The sequence below is a fragment of the Nerophis lumbriciformis genome, linkage group LG35 (genome assembly GCF_033978685.3).
Source record: "Nerophis lumbriciformis linkage group LG35, RoL_Nlum_v2.1, whole genome shotgun sequence".
Classification (NCBI taxonomy): Eukaryota; Metazoa; Chordata; class Actinopteri; order Syngnathiformes; family Syngnathidae; genus Nerophis; species Nerophis lumbriciformis.
In genome coordinates this window covers 22,592,501-22,610,000 of record NC_084582.2, presented here as the reverse complement: position 1 = coordinate 22,610,000, position 17,500 = coordinate 22,592,501, and the positions used below count along the sequence as shown (strand labels likewise).

General features: G+C 39.5%; 1 protein-coding gene across 1 annotated transcript in view; it reads left to right on the top strand.

The window, feature by feature from the left end:
• slc12a3 (solute carrier family 12 member 3) overlaps nucleotides 1–17,500 on the top strand; it is a 152,449-nt gene that overhangs the window by 23,562 nt on the left and 111,387 nt on the right. The window contains exon 3 of the mRNA XM_061928125.1: nucleotides 15,908–15,983. Coding sequence (XP_061784109.1) covers nucleotides 15,908–15,983 — 76 coding nt within the window. The remainder of the gene's footprint in view (nucleotides 1–15,907; nucleotides 15,984–17,500) is intronic.

The following is a 17,500-nucleotide window of genomic DNA, read 5'->3' as shown; positions in this document are numbered from 1 at the left end:
AGTGACTGCATGTGATTGGTGAAACGTCACCAGTGACTGCATGTGATTGGTGAAACGAAGTGAAACGTCACCAGTGACTGCATGTGATTGGTGAAACGGAGTGAAACGTCACCAGTGACTGCATTTGATTGGTGAAACGGAGTGAAACGTCACCAGTGACTGCATGTGATTGGTGAAACGTCACCAGTGACTGCATTTGATTGGTGAAACGAAGTGAAACGTCACCAGTGACTGCATGTGATTGGTGAAGCGGAGTGAAACGTCACCAGTGACTGCATTTGATTGGTGAAACGGAGTGAAACGTCACCAGTGACTGCATGTGATTGGTGAAACGTCACCAGTGACTGCATTTGATTGGTGAAACGAAGTGAAACGTCACCAGTGACTGCATGTGATTGGTGAAACGGAGTGAAACGTCACCAGTGACTGCATTTGATTGGTGAAACGGAGTGAAACGTCACCAGTGACTGCATGTGATTGGTGAAACGTCACCAGTGACTGCATTTGATTGGTGAAACGGAGTGAAACGTCACCAGTGACTGCATGTGATTGGTAAAACGTCACCAGTGACTGCATTTGATTGGTGAAACGGAGTCAAACGTCACCAGTGACTGCATGTGATTGGTGAAACGGAGTGAAACGTCACCAGTGACTGCATGTGATTGATGAAACAGAGTGAAACGTCACCAGTGACTGCATGTGATTAGTGAAACGTCACCAGTGACTGCATTTGATTGGTGAAACGGAGTGAAACGTCACCAGTGACTGCATGTGATTGGTAAAACGTCACCAGTGACTGCATTTGATTGGTGAAACGGAGTGAAACGTCACCAGTGACTGCATTTGATTGGTGAAACGGAGTGAAACGTCACCAGTGACTGCATGTGATTGGTGAAACGTCACCAGTGACTGCATTTGATTGGTGAAACGGAGTGAAACGTCACCAGTGACTGCATGTGATTGGTGAAACGGAGTGAAACGTCACCAGTGACTGCATTTGATTGGTGAAACGGAGTGAAACGTCACCAGTGACTGCATGTAATTGGTGAAACGTCACCAGTGACTGCATTTGATTGGTGAAACGGAGTGAAACGTCACCAGTGACTGCATGTGATTGGTGAAACGGAGTGAAACGTCACCAGTGACTGCATTTGATTGGTGAAACGGAGTGAAACGTCACCAGTGACTGCATTTGATTGGTGAAACGAAGTCAAACGTCACCAGTGACTGCATTTGATTGATGAAACAGAGTGAAACGTCACCAGTGACTGCATGTGATTAGTGAAACGTCACCAGTGACTGCATTTGATTGGTGAAACGGAGTGAAACGTCACCAGTGACTGCATGTGATTGGTAAAACGTCACCAGTGACTGCATTTGATTGGTGAAACGGAGTGAAACGTCACCAGTGACTGCATTTGATTGGTGAAACGGAGTGAAACGTCACCAGTGACTGCATGTGATTGGTGAAACGTCACCAGTGACTGCATTTGATTGGTGAAACGGAGTGAAACGTCACCAGTGACTGCATGTGATTGGTGAAACGGAGTGAAACGTCACCAGTGACTGCATTTGATTGGTGAAACGGAGTGAAACGTCACCAGTGACTGCATGTAATTGGTGAAACGTCACCAGTGACTGCATTTGATTGGTGAAACGGAGTGAAACGTCACCAGTGACTGCATTTGATTGGTGAAACGGAGTGAAACGTCACCAGTGACTGCATTTGATTGGTGAAACGAAGTCAAACGTCACCAGTGACTGCATGTGATTGGTGAAACGTCACCAGTGACTGCATGTGATTGGTGAAACGTAGGCATGCGATAGATCCTACTTTGAAGGTCTGTCTGACAAGTGACTGCATGACACAAAGCGTGCATTAACAGATCGATAAAAACCAGTAGCGAGTAGCGAGCTGAATTTAGATAAATGGAGCGGAGTAAAAGTAGCGTTTCCTCTCTATAAATATACTCAAGTAAAAGTAAAAGTATGTTGCATTAAAACTACTCTTAGAAGTACAATTTATCCCAAAAAAAGTAGATGTAGCGGAGTAAATGTAGCGCGTTACCACCCACCTCTGGTCGTGACATTGTTATTGTAAGAGCAAACATTGAGGAACTGTCTTTCTAGCATAGTAACACTACTTAGTAAAGTACTTCGGTATTAGCTGTAAAAGCTAACTACGGCAAGAGATAAGCTAGCTTCCACATCAGCATGAAACGCGTTTGAGTTTGTTTTTGATTGATTGATTGAGACTTTTATTAGTAGGTTGCACAGTGAAGTACATATTCCGTACAATTGACCACTAAATGGTAACACCCCAATAAGTTTTTCAACTTGTTTAAGTCGGGGTCCACTTAAATTGATTCATGATACAGATATATACTATCATATATACTATCATCATAATACAGTCATCACACAAGATAATCATCAGGGTGTATACATTGAAATATTTACATTATTTACAATTCGGGGTGTGGGGAGGGGTTGTTATTATCAGTCATCAACAATTGTAATGCACAACACTGCAATACAACACCAATCTACTGACTGAAAAACACGAACAACCATATTACAGTATCTGTAAAGTATTAGCCCACATTTCATGTTTTGTTTGTACACAGCTAGACAGACGGCATATGTACTGTGGTTGTGATAACGCGCATGACGTGCTGTGTGTATTACAATCTGTATAAAGTGTGACTCACTCAAGGGACAAGTGTTGTCCCGATACCAATATTTTGGTACCGGCACCAAATTGTATTTCGATACTTTTCGGTACCTTTCTAAATAAAGGGTACCACAAAAAATTGCATTATTGGCTTTATTTTAACAAAAAAATCTTATGGTACATTAAACATATGTTTCTTATTGCAATTTAGTCCTTAAATAAAATAGTGAACATACAAGACAACTTGTCTTTTAGTATTACGTAAACAAAGAAAGGCTCCTAATTTAGCTGCTGATATATGTAGTAACATATTGTGTCAATTTCCATTCTATTTTTTTGTCAAAATTATTAAGGACAAGTGTTAGAAAATTAATTATTGGTCTACTTGTTCATTTACTGTTAATATCTGCTTACTTTCTCTTTTAATATGTTATATCTACACTTTTGTTCAAATGTAATAATCACTACCAAGTAGTTACAGGATCATACATTGGTCATAATTTAAGTCCTCATGTGTCCAAGGACGTATTTCCTGAGTTTATAAACATAATATACAATTTTTTTAAACGAAATAAGATTTTGTGATGCTAAAAAATATCGATGTAATCATAGTAGTATCGACTAGATACGCTTCTGTACTTGGTATCATTACAGTGGATGTTTGGTGTAGATCAACCCATGGCATTTGTTTACATTTTGATGCCGGTGAGCTACGGTGCGTAGTGAAGCGTGTTTAGCTATTTCTCGTCCTACAGGGTTGGGGCGTGGTTAAGACGGGAGGAGTATATTTACAGCTAGAATTCACCAAGTCAAGTACCGGAGTGAATTTCAGTGAATTCTAGCTATATATATATATATTTATTTTATTATATTTATATAAATAAAAATAAAAAAATTTCAGTGTTCATTTATTTACACATATACACACACATAACACTCATCTACTCATTGTTGAGTTAAGGGTTGAATTGTCCATCCTTGTTCTATTCTCTGTCACTATTTTTCTAACCATGCTGAACACCCTCTCTGATGATGCATTGCTGTGTGGCACGCACAAAAGTGCTTTCATCAAATGCACTAGAATCTGGAATTTTCCATCTCTCCCTAGCATGGCCCAAAACCGGTCAATCTTTGCTTCCTGAGGAAGATCTTCACTGCCAAGCACTTGGTAGTCCACTACTTCTTCCCGGAGGCTATCCAGGTCCAATCGCAGCTGCGACTTGGAACTTACAAGCGTATTTCTTCATCTTACTCGTCGTCGGCGTCGCCATGGCTGTATCTTCCTCGTTCTTCTGCTTCGTCTCCTTGTTGTGTGCGCAGTTGTGCACTGCACTCTCTAAAAGCCGTAGATGTTATTGTCACATATGCATGTACAGTAGATGGCAGTATTGTCCTGTTTAAGAGTGTCACAACATTGCTGTTTACGGCAGACAAACTGCTTTACGGTAGACGAAAACGTGACTGCTGTTGTTGTGTGTTGTTACCGCGCTGGGAGGACCTTAATGAATCGCCCTCGATCATTCTACAGTTATAAAGTAATTGGGCAGGCAAGCTGTTTATATTGTGGGAAAGCGGACGTGAAAACAGGCTGTCCTCACTCAGGGGCGTGGCCTCCAGCTCCGCCTGAATTTCGGTAGATTTTCGGGAGAAAATTTGTCCCGGGAGGTTTTCGGGAGAGGCGCTAAATTTCGGGAGTCTCCCGGAAAATCCGGGAGGGTTGGCAAGTATGATGACCCGGCACATTTTTCAGGCTCTACAGTCTCTTTTATTTTAGGTTTTGTTTTGTCTTTTGTCCCCCGTCTCTCGCTCATGCATGCTCCCTCTCCGCTCTCCCTCTCATGGCCTCGGACGCTGCCAATAAAGGAGACAGGTGATTAGATAACCCGCTTCAGCTGGGAAATCCACTCACCTGTCAGCTGCTTCGTAACCGGCTCCTGCACACGCCCTTCCCGCAGGAGATGCGCCGACCACGCCCCCTCCACAAATACATTTCAACACAAATTCTCGAATCAAACTGATTCTTGCAGTAAGTTATTTGGTATAAACACTATCAAAAATAACTTGGAAAAAACAGGTTACAGGTTACAAAAGCTCCCCTTTGCTGCTGGCACAGACACAGAAAATAAAAACGTCTTTTGTAAAAATCAATTTTTGAAAACTTCGAGTCTGTTAAGAACCGTTTTAAAAAAAACAATCACAATTCGGATGTGAATCTATTTTTACCGGCACCCCGAGGGTGTACGTAAGATTTTCCGCCTCAGCTGTCGAGGAAGTGTATGGACCCAATTGGGCTCTCACCCCATCTGCAAACCGTTTGGTACATTCCATTGATGCAGCCTGCAGGTTCCAGCCAGCTGCAAGGAGATGTTTATTCTGACCAAGCAATCAAGTGTTTTTTCAAATGCAACACATTTGCATCCACAGGCCTACAAATGTTCTTTAAAGGTTGCTGGAAGGACTATTCCACCTCCCCCCCATTACACATACAAACACCTACGCACACAAACACACGTTGTTTCTCAACGCCAGTCTCACCGCAGGTGCAGCACACGTGCACGCATGGCTTTGCTCGCTAGAAAAAAAAAAGAGGACAGAAGGAACATTGTTCGCTGTCCTAATTATTTGTTTTGCTTTTCATTGCATTGTCTGTCATCAACTGTTACGTCATCATGTCATCACATGCCACCCCCTCCCACCTGAAGCCACCACTGCGTCAAAGTACAGGGAGAAAAACACTTCACCAATATTGTCTGATTCCAACTAGTAAATATGACAAAGTGTACTCCTGTTATCCGAAATGAAACCCTGAAATTAGAAAATGCATGATTATGTTGTGTAATGACTGTACAGTTAAACATTGTAGTTACAATGGTATTCCATGGAGACTTTCATTGTACCCATCATATTACACTGCTATGACTTTTGTAATCGGAGTGATTCATTTTTATTATTAATCTTATGTATATTTAAACCTGATCTTTACCCGAGTATCCCAACCATTTAACTTTTACTATGTGGCTAAAGATTATTTTCATGCAAATCTTTCAAAAGAAAGAACTGACATATTTAAATCATATAGTCCAGAGGTCCCCAAACTACGGCCCGCGAGCCGGATCTGGCCCGCCAGTGTCCAAAATCCAGCCCGCGGGAAGACCTTAGTTTAAAAAATTTGCTCAGGTAAATCATATTGTCTAAAAATGCATTTTCCCATCGATAATGTGACATCATAGGCAAAGTGCGTGCTCTTTCAGTCAATTAGTGCGTGAGGAATATATATATATATATATATATATATATATATATATATATATATATATATATATATATATATATATATATATATGTATATATACATATATAAATATACAGGGTATATATGGTATATACAGGTATGTATATATATGTATATATATATATATACTGTATATATATATATATATATATATATATATACGCGATTCTCGATTCAAAAACTATATTTTCCCGATTCAAAACGATTCTCTATTCATTCAATACATATGATTTCAGCAGGATCTACCCCAGTCTGCTGACATGAAAGCAGAGTAGTAGATTTTTGTAAAAAGCTTTTATAATTGTAAAGGACAATGTTTTATCAACTGATTGCAATAATGTAAATTTGTTTTAACTATTAAATGAACCAAAAATATGACTTGTTTTATCTTTGTGAAATATTGGACACAGCATGTTGTCAAGCTTATGAGATGTTCAAACTCATAAACTTTATTTTTTTTTGCAAATAATAATTAACTTAGAATTTCATGGCTGCAACACGTGCCAAAGTAGTTGGGAAAGGGCATGTTCACCACTGTGTTACATGGCCTTTCCTTTTAACAACACTCAGTAAACGTTTGGGAACTGAGGAGACACATTTTTTAAGCTTCTCAGGTGGAATTCTTTCCCATTCTTGCTTGATGTACAGCTTAAGTTGTTCAATAGAGTCTCCGTTGTGGTATTTTAGGCTTCATAATGCGCCACACATTTTCATTGGGTGACAGGTCTGGACTACAGGCAGGCCAGTCTAGTACCCGCACTCTTTTACTATGAAGCCACGTTGATGTAACACGTGGCTTGGCATCGTCTTGCTGAAATAAGCAGGGGTGCCCATGGTAACGTTGCTTGGATAGCAACATATGTTGCTCCAAAACCTGTATGTACCTTTCAGCATTAATGGCGCCTTCACAGATGTGCAAGTTACCCATGTCTTGGGCACTAATACACCCCCATACCATCACAGATGCTGGCTTTTCAACTTTGCGCCTATAACAATCCGGATGGTTCTTTTCCTCTTTGGTCCGGAGGACACGACGTCCACAGTTTCCAAAAACAATTTGAAATGTGGACTCGTCGGACCACAGAACACTTTTCCACTTTGTATCAGTCCATCTTAGATGAGCTCAGGCCCAGTGAAGCTGACGGCGTTTCTGGTTGTTGTTGAAAAACGGTTTTCGCCTTGTATAAGAGAGTTTTAACTTGCACTTACAGATGTAGCGACCAACTGTAGTTACTGACAGTGGGTTTCTGAAGTGTTCCTGAGCCCATGTGGTGATATCCTTTACACATTGATGTCGCTTGTTGCTGCAGTACAGCCTGAGGGATCGAAGGTCACGGGCTTAGCTGCTTACGTGCAGTGATTTCTCCAGATTCTCTGAACCCTTTGATGATATTACAGACCGTAGATGGTGAAATCCCTAAATTCCTTGCAATAGCTGTGTGAGAAAGGTTTTTCTTAAACTGTTCAACAATTTGCTCACGCATTTGTTGACAAAGTGGTGACCCTCGCCCCATCCTTGTTTGTGAATGACTGAGCATTTCATGGAATCTACTTTTATACCCAATCATGGCACCCACCTGTTCCCAATTTGCCTGTTCACCTGTGGGATGTTCCAAATAAGTGTTTGATGAGCATTCCTCAACTTTATCAGTATTTATTGCCACATTTCCCAACTTCTTTGTCACTTATTGCTGGCATCAAATTCTAAAGTTAATGATTATTTGCAAAAAAAAAAATGTTTATCAGTTTGAACATCAAATATGTTGTCTTTTTAGCATATTCAACTGAATATGGGTTGAAAATTATTTGCAAATCATTGTATTCCGTTTATAGTTACATCTAACACAATTACCCAACTCATATGGAAACGGGGTTTGTATATATATATATATATATATATATATATATATATATATATATATATATATATATATATATATATATATATATATATATATATATCACAGCCCGGTCCTCGGCAAAATTGTTTTAACCCAATGCGGCACCCGAGTCAAAAAGTTTGGGGACCCCTGATATAGACATTGAAAGAGTTCAAATAAAATAAAATAAAACATATGTTTGATATTTCTTTGGGACTGCAGTTTTTTGAGAGATTTCAGCAAAAAAGGTAGAAAAAAATCTGAATCTAAACATGTTTTATAAACACCATGAGTGCCATGTTCTGTTACGTCAGGCAGGTCATGTCGAGTTTTGTATTTTGGTTATGGTTTCTTTTAGGTTGTGTTGGCTTATATTCTTGCGCCCACTAACTAAAGGTCAGTTAGAATAATGTTGGATATAGAGAACATACAAACCCATTATTTATTGAATCAAAAATACTGAAATTCATCGACTTGGTGCATTTGCATTTATGTACAAAGCAAACTATAACCTGCTACCCAAGAATGTACAACAATTATTCTCAACAAAAGAGGAGAATTATATATATATATATATATATATATATATATATATATATATATATATATATATATATAATTTTTTTTTATTTTTTTTTTTAATCTATCCAACAAGACAATACACAACAATACTATAATAATACAATTCCAATTCCAAAACCAAACCCGACCCAGCAACATTCAGAATAGCAATAAACAGAGCATTTGAGAGGACACACAAACATGACACAAAACAATCCAAAAGCAGTCAGACAAAAATGTATTTTATCAACAGTGTTGGGTTAGTTACTGAAAACCAGTAACTAGTTATAGTTACTAGTTACTTTATTTCAAAAGTAACTCAGTTACTAACTCAGTTACTTACACCAAAAGGTAATGCATTACTGTGAAAAGTAACTATTTAGTTACTTCTTTTTTTCTTCTTTTTTTTTTTAAAGCTCCCATTAATGCCCTTTTTGCCTTCATTTCAGTACTGTTATTGCACTGGAGAATAATACAATCTGTTGATCAACTTGACATGCATTTTTATTTTCCTTTTAACATAATTAATGAAAAACAGTGCAACATAAAAAGGCATTCCTCCTTTCTTTAAACTTGGACCAATGACCATTAATAAAAAACAAGTTTAAGTGCAACATAAGAAGAAACATCATCTTCCTTGAAACATAGGTAGTGAAATAAAGGCTGACATCTGGAGTGATGCTGTTGTCTTCCACACTTGGAGCCATGGATTGTAGAATACTTGTTTTCAGTGGCAGGATCATTGACACAGATGGTGAAGTTTCAGTGCTCAGTAGAGATGGAACACTTTTGAGGGGTTTAAGCACCTAGAGGACCTCACCTGCCACTCTCACATCATCATCAGGGTGACATTTGTCTTCAGGTTGTTGTGGGTCAATGCAGAGTATATAGCTGCCTGCTGCTCCAACATATCATAAGTGGAGTTCCACCTCGTTGGGACATCATGTATGAGCAGGCAGCTTTAGCATTTCTTGCTTTGTCTTAAGCACATGAGCAGCTGTTGTGCTTGGGTGGAAGTAAGAAACCTTCCTGATCCTCCCAAAGAGGCGCTCCATCCTATTGACTGAGATTCCCTTCTGTGATGCCAAATTCACTACATGTGCAAAGCACCTATCTGTGGTCCCAGTCCTGCCTCATTCTCTGTAATTATTTGATTTTTGGCATTATCACGTGTGACTGGGATATCTTTATCTTCCATTCCTCCACTGCTTGTGTCAGCACCTGCGCAAGGTGACTCTCGTAGAGGGGGCGTGTCTTCTCATCTCCCAGTCTGCTGTGATGAAGTGAGCGCTTATAGTTCCGCTGGACGTCCAGCCGTCTGTCATGAGCGCAACAGATGATGCTCGGGATAGTTCATCCACAACTTTTTTCTTCTCCTGCTCATAAAGATCTGGCACAATCTTATTGCTGAAGTGGGTGCGCGACGGGATGTCGTAACGTGGTTCAAGCACGTTCAGCATGTGTTTAAAACCCTCGTTTTGCACAACCGAATCTGCACTTATAAACACACCGATTCAATGGCGGGGGCGTTCAAGCTCCTCCGTTATTGCGCTCACCATGACCACGCTGTGTGTGGACTGAACGTGCCAACAACTTTTTTTTTTTGTTTCATATATAAAACCGCGGATCAAACCTCCCCTCCCCGCCCCCCCCACACACATAGACCGCGCCTCTTTTCTTCTCTCCGGCTTGTGACAGAGGAAGATTCAGAAGAAAGACACCGCAGCGCTTCTGTTTCTAGCCGATACTACATCAAAAGTAACGAAAAATAACGCAGTAACGCATCATGTAGTAACGGTAACTAAATTACTGAATAAAAAAAAATAACGCGTTAGATTACTAGTTACCGCCGAAACTAACGGCGTTACAGTAACGCGTTACTTTGTAACGCGTTAGTCCCAACACTGCGTATGACTGAGGAGTCATAGTGTAACTTTGTGTGGTGTTTGAGTTGTCCGACTTTTTGTGTGGCCATAAACGCACCAGTGGTTTAGTGGTATGCGTGTTGGTGACAGATGACAAGTTGGTTTTGGCCTGGTTTGTACGGCAGAAAATGACTAGTTTTTCGAGATAGAAGTTTTTTACTCATGTTTCTGGTGTGGTTATGGCCGAATATAAACAGTTTTGCTCAATAAAGTGATCGATGTAATTCCTGTCCTCGAAGCATCTCGATCATACTTGCCAACCTTGAAACCTCCAATTTCGGGATGTGGGGGTGGGGGTGGGGGGCGTGGTTGGGGGCGTGGTTAAGAGGGGAGGAGTATATTTACAGCTAGAATTCACCAAGTCAAGTATTTCATATATATATATATATATATATCCCCGCGACCCCGAAGGGAATAAGCGGTAGAAAATGGATGGATGGATGGATGGATGGATACATATATATATATATATATACATATATATATATATATATATATATATATATATATATATATATATATATATATATATATTTGACTTTCAGTGAATTCTAGCTATAATATATATCCATCCATTTTCTACCACTTGTCCCTTTTGGGGTCGCGGGAGGTACTGGAGCCTATCTCAGCTGCATTCGGGCGGTAGGCAGGGTACACTCTGGACAAGTTGCCACCTCATCACAGGGCCAACACAGATAGACAGACAACATTCACACTCACATTCACACACTAGGGCCAATTTAGTGTTGCCAATCAACCTATCCCCAGGTGCGTGTCTTTGGAGGTGAGAGGAAGCCGGAGAGAACCCACACAGTCACGGGGAGAACACGCAAACTCCACACAGAAAGACCCCGAGCCCGGGGATCGAACCCAGGACCTTCATATTGTGAAGCACATGCACTAACCCCTGTGACACCGTGCTGCCTGGATCTAAAACTTTTACGCATTCAAGCTCCTCCGTTATTGCGCTCGCCATGACCACGCTGTGTGTGGACTGAACGTGCCAACAACTTTTTTTTTTTGTTTCATATATCAAACCGCGGATCAAACCTCCCCTCACCCCCCCCCCCCCCCCCCCCCCCCCACACACACACACACACACATAGACCGCGCCTCTTTTCTTTTCTGTGACAGAGGAAGATTCAGAAGAAAGACACCGCAGCGCTTCTGTTTCTAGCCGATACTACATCAAAAGTAACGTAAAATAACGCAGTAACGCATCATGTAGTAACGGTAACTAAATTACTGAATAAAAAAAATAACGTGTTAGATTACTAGTTACCGCCGAAACTAACGGCGTTATAATAACGCGTTACTTTGTAACGCGTTAGTCCCAACACTGTTTATCAACAACAGTATCAAAATTAATAACAATTTCAACATAGCAGTGATTACAAATCTCTCATTGACATAATCATTACAGACATTTATAAAAAATAAAACCATTAAAATAATAATAATAATAATAAACAATAGTGTCAAAGTGGCTTACACTTGCATCACATCTCATAAGCTTGACAACACACTGTGTCCAATATTTTCCACAAGGATAACATAAGTCATATTTTTGGTTCATTTATTAGTTGAAACAAATTTAAATAATGGATCCCATATTCCAATATATGACTCATTATTATCTAAACTAAATGCAGTGTTTTCTACTGATATCATCTCCATAGCTTGTGTGTACCAGTCAGTATGAGTTGGACTATCAACATCCATCAATTGTTTTGATATTACCCTTTTTGTTATGATGCATATTGAAAGAAAAGTATTTTAACTCTTTGAAGACACGTTACTAAATTGATGGAGATCCCCAAGAATACACGTTTGCAGTGTCATTGGGATGTTTACATTTAGGAATGTGATTGCTTCTTTTGTTGTTTTCAACCGTAACTCTTTTATTCTCTGACATTCCCACAATAAATGAACAAGAGTTGCCTCGGCTTCCCGACACTTCATACATAACTTGCTATCTACTACACCAATTTTAAACAGCTGACAAGATGTAAAATACAATCTATTCAAGATCTTAAATTGAGTCAGCTTATCTTTAATGCTTCTAAAGGGCTTATTGGCATTTTTCCAAATATCATTCCATGATATGTCTTTTCATCTGAAATGTTTAAGTTCATCATCCATTTCCGAACACATGCATCATTTGCATTTCTAGTATGATGTTCCTTTATTATTCCATAAAATGGTTTAATTAATGTCTTAATTGTATCTTGATTAAAAAGTGCATCTTCCAGTTAATGGCTATTTAAAGACATACTTTCAGAGGATGTGCATTTATTTACAGCGTGTTTTAAAGAGATACAATTAAAAAAATTATTTCTGGGTACCGTATTTTCCGCACTATAAGGCGCACCGGATTATTAGCCGCACCTTCAATGAATTACATATTTCAAAACTTTGTCCACCAATAAGCCGCCCCGGATTATAAGCCGCGCCTACGCTGCGCTAAAGGGAATGTCAAAAAAACAGTCAGATAGTTCAGTCAAACTTTAATAATATATTGAAAACCAGCGTTCTAACAACTCTGTCCCAAAATGTACGCAAATGTGCAATCACAAACATAGTAAAATTCAAAATGGTGTAGAGCAATAGCAACATGTTGCCCTTAACGTTAATGTCACAACACACAAAATAAACATAGCGCTCACCTTCTGAAGTTATTCTTCATTCGTAAATCCTTCGAATTCTTCGTCTTCGGTGTCCGAATTGAAAAGTTGCGCAAGCGTGGGATGCAAAATGGCCGGTTCCGTCTCGTAGAAGTCATCGGAGTCAGTGTCGCTGTTGTTGTCCAGTAGTTCTGTGAATCCTGCCTTCCGGAAAGCTCGGACCACAGTTGTGACCGAAATATCTGCCCAGGCATTTACGATCCACTGGCAAATGTTGGCGTATGTCGTCCGGCGCTGTCTGCCCGTCTTAGTGAAGGTGTGTTCGCCTTCGGAGCTGTGTGAAAAAAGCCACCCGGCCTCTTCGCGTAAACTTCCCTTAACCACTCGCTCATCTTTTCTTCATCCATCCATCCCTTCGAGTTAGCTTTTATGATGACGCCGGCTGGAAAGGTCTCTTTTGGCAAGGTCTTCCTTTTGAATATCACCATGGGTGGAAGTTAGCATGGCAAGCTAGAACCACAGTGAAGGATGACTTCTCATTCCCTGTGGTGCGAATATTCACCGTACGTGCTCCCGTTCCACAGTGCGGTTCACAGGAATATCAGTTGCTGTGAAATACGGTAGTAATCCGTGTGCGGATGGAGAGATTGCGTCTTTTTATGAACCGGATCCTTTTCGCTTAGTAGGAGCCATTTTGTGGTCTTTACAGATGTAAACAGGAAATGAAACGTACGGTGATATCCGCGCGTTTTTTCTTCTTCTTCCGGGGGCGGGCGGTAGCTTACAGTAGAAGAAGAAGCGCTTCCTGTTCTATGGGGGCGGGTGCTTACCTTGGCGGTTGCTTGCGTAGAAGAAGAAGCGCTTCCTGTTCTACCGGGAAAAAAGATGGCGGCTGTTTACCGAAGTTGCGAGATCGAAACTTTATGAAAATGAATCGTAATAAAGCGCACCGGGTTATAAGGCGCACTGTTAGCTTTTGAGAAAATTTGTGGTTTTTAGGTGCGCCTTATAGTGCGGAAAATACGGTACACTATATTGATCAACTAAATCATTGAGGATGAGAATTATAACCTTAGAGAAAAATCTCATTTAAAACATTTGTATGCGCGTACAACACTTAAGACCTTTAGTATATCAGTATGTGGAATTAAATTATGGAATGGATTACACAAGGAAATCAAACAAAGCACCAATATGATCCAGTTGTGTTCACAAAGTACAGAGAAGAACAATTTTGATGAACATCTTGAACCTTTTAAAAATAAAATAGATAATGATTATTTATGTACTTAGTATTTGTTTACTTACTTATGGTGTATTTTATTATTTATATACCATTTATTTATTCAATGTTCTGTTACAAATAGAGAACAAGGAAAGTGGATAAAATTGCTATCATATGAAAAGGGGTAGGATTAAATAAACTCTTCTTCTTCCTACTCCTTTTCGGACGTGCTTTCATGAAACAACAGGAAATATGTGATGCATTGCATTGTATCGTATGCATGTTCAAAATAAACTGAAACTGAAACTGAACTGAGCTCCTATTTCGGTTTCTCCTTCCCTTGTGTATGTGTAATCCTGCTGTGATGTAATCACTTCCCGATCGCTGTTCTCCGCACCTGTCTCCAGTTAGTGATTAGTGTTCCCACCTGTGTCTAAGTTAATCATGCTCCTTAATTATACCCGCCACGCCATAGTAGGCGCGGATCCATTATTTGCTTCAAGTGACAGCTTGCCCTTATTTTTATCACACTTGTGACAGGCCTTTAACCTCCTCGTGTGCTTTTTCCAGCAGCACCATCTCCTTGGTTTTTCAACTTTGTGTAAGGAGTAAAGAGACTTTTCTTTCCTGCACGCTGCTGCGTTCTTGTGTTTGCATGCTGGTAAACACAAACCTTGCGGCAACGCAAAGCGAACATTAAAATGAGGACTTTTTGTCCTTAAAATACCATGTTTTCCGGACCATAGGGCGCACCGGATTATAAGGCGCACTGCCGATGAATGGTCTATTTTCGATCTTTTTACTAAGTTCCTTGGGTGAATAATTAAACTCACTACACCGGTATGTTTTAGTGCTTTCATGGCGAGTTTACTGACAGATGTAAGTACGAACTTTACACTACTTTATATTAGAAATGGCAACAGCGGAAGATGAATGTCCCATAACAAGAAGATAGAAAAAAATAAGAAGCTTATCGACTATGTTGTCGGCACGGACTACAAAGGCGGGCACGGACTACAAAGGCGGACGCGCGCAATTTTTCAGGATTTATGCAGATCCCAAATACAGAGCAGCAGGTACCAGGAAGTAAGAAAAGTTGCTTTTGCGTAATACTGCGAAACAAAACGTCAGAAAATGTCTTAACTTATACACACACCATAATAATACTCTAATGTTTAATGCGCCGACAATCCTTCATAGCTTACCAAAGTCGTATTAAAAACATTTCGATAGATTTTTGAGCGCCGTGTGTAATGTTCTATATTTTCAATGGAACATATAAAATGTTGTTTACTTGAGTCATATTGCCAGCATAGTGCAGCCTACATGTATCTCTTATGTTTGACTGCCATCTACTGGTCACACTTATCATTACACCATGTACCAAATAAAATTGCTTCGAGGTCAGTAAGCAAAACCAGAATTATTCCATACATTAGGTTATAAGGCGCACTGTCGATTTTTTAAGAAAAACAAAGATTTTAAGTGCGCCTTGTAGTCCGGAAAATAGGGTACTCTACTGTATATGGCTACAAAATTGAGCAATCCCTATGAGGGTTAAAACTACTGATACAGAAACATATTAAAGAAAAGGGTATTAACACAGAAACATTGTTGAAAAGTGTAAGAGTACAGGTATGTTGTTTAAATAGGGTATTGATACAGAAACATTGTTTGAGAACAGATCCATCCGTCATATTTGACTCAATCAAATTATCTTTTTTAGATCCGTTGCATGTTGAACATTTGGGGGGTGATCTTGTACCTGAGGCTGCCGTGGATTACTGCACAAGCTGGCATAGGTAAAACACAACCTTTTTACTAACTTCATGTACTTTTTGTGTTTATTTCCATACGAAGGGTGTTTTTATTCCAAGAAAAGAATCTACAAGTACTGGACTCAAATCATACCTGATCAGCAGCATCAGGCACCTCCTAGAACTGTCAAAAGGCCCTTTTCCACCGCCGGAACTTTTTCAGGAACTTCCTTACTTAATTAATTATTAGTACATTAGTAATATATTATATTAAAAATGTTTCCATATATTAGCCGCACCGGACTATAAGCCGCAGATAGAAATTTTGTGAAATTAGTTATTTACACAGTAGCATTCTGTAAACGTTTACCTCAACTGTATCCAAACGGTGCCTGTCACACGGCAGTAAAACGGCTGATCAAACAAAACAGAAGTCATCGTCATGGACCCACTAGCTGCGGAAGGTAGCTCTCCAATCAGCAAAACAGACTCAGTAAGTCCACAGTGACGTTTTGGTGAATTTACAAAACTAAAACAATACAAAAAGACGCAGTAAGTTAATAATACTAACAAAGACAGGGCTGTGTTGTTGAAAGCCGATTAGTCGAACACAGTTGTGGGCGTTCCTCGAACTTCTTTTTCAAACACAAGACCGGCATCGGAATATATGCAGCAACTTGTTTATTCTTTATTTCTTGTGGATTTCTATTACAACAAACTTACAACGGAGAGAAAAAAAAACAAAAGGAGCTTTCAAAATGCAGGAACTTTTGTGGGGCATCTTTGTGCTGAAGAACGCTGATCAGTGGAACTATTTTGGAGTGTTTTTACTCAGCCGTAGTCTTTAATCTATATGCAGTTTAATGTTTATTATTTTCACAAACTTAATTTGGATACGCAAAGCTACGAGAAGTGGACAGACTCTTTTAAACAAATTTACAGAAGAGTATGAAGCCGCACTCAAAGCAGTGACCTCAGCTGCTTAATACTCTGACTTTGTTGGATAAATGTGAAAAAAAGAAGGTAGCACACGAGTGGAAAGAATGTAAATACCATTAAATATTAACTACAGTATTTACTTTATTACATGTTGTAAAGTAGTCAGTGACATTCCATTTGTGTATTTATTAGCCTCAACCCGATTGAACAGAATGCGAATGCTAACAAGCTAACACTAAAGCCGATGTAGCCGTGTTGTCAGAATGAGATAAACACTGACATTTATTATTTATATATTGTTATTTAAAGCTGAAATGAGCCAAAAAGACTCGCCTGACCCTCATGAACTCATAATTTCCTGAGGGAACGATTTTCGGACTGTTGGACATTGCGGCCAAAAGTCGGACATTTTATAAACAATTTGGTACACTTTATTTTTTAAATCATATCGTTGATTGATTTCCTTAAATTTCATTTACTTACTTTTTAGTAAAATAACTCTGACATAATATTGTCTGTTTATCTATTGGTATCAGTATAGAAATATAGTAAACCACTCATCCATACGTCATCAGCCTGATTGGTATAAACTACCCTCAACTGTGAAATGCGGTGGAAACACA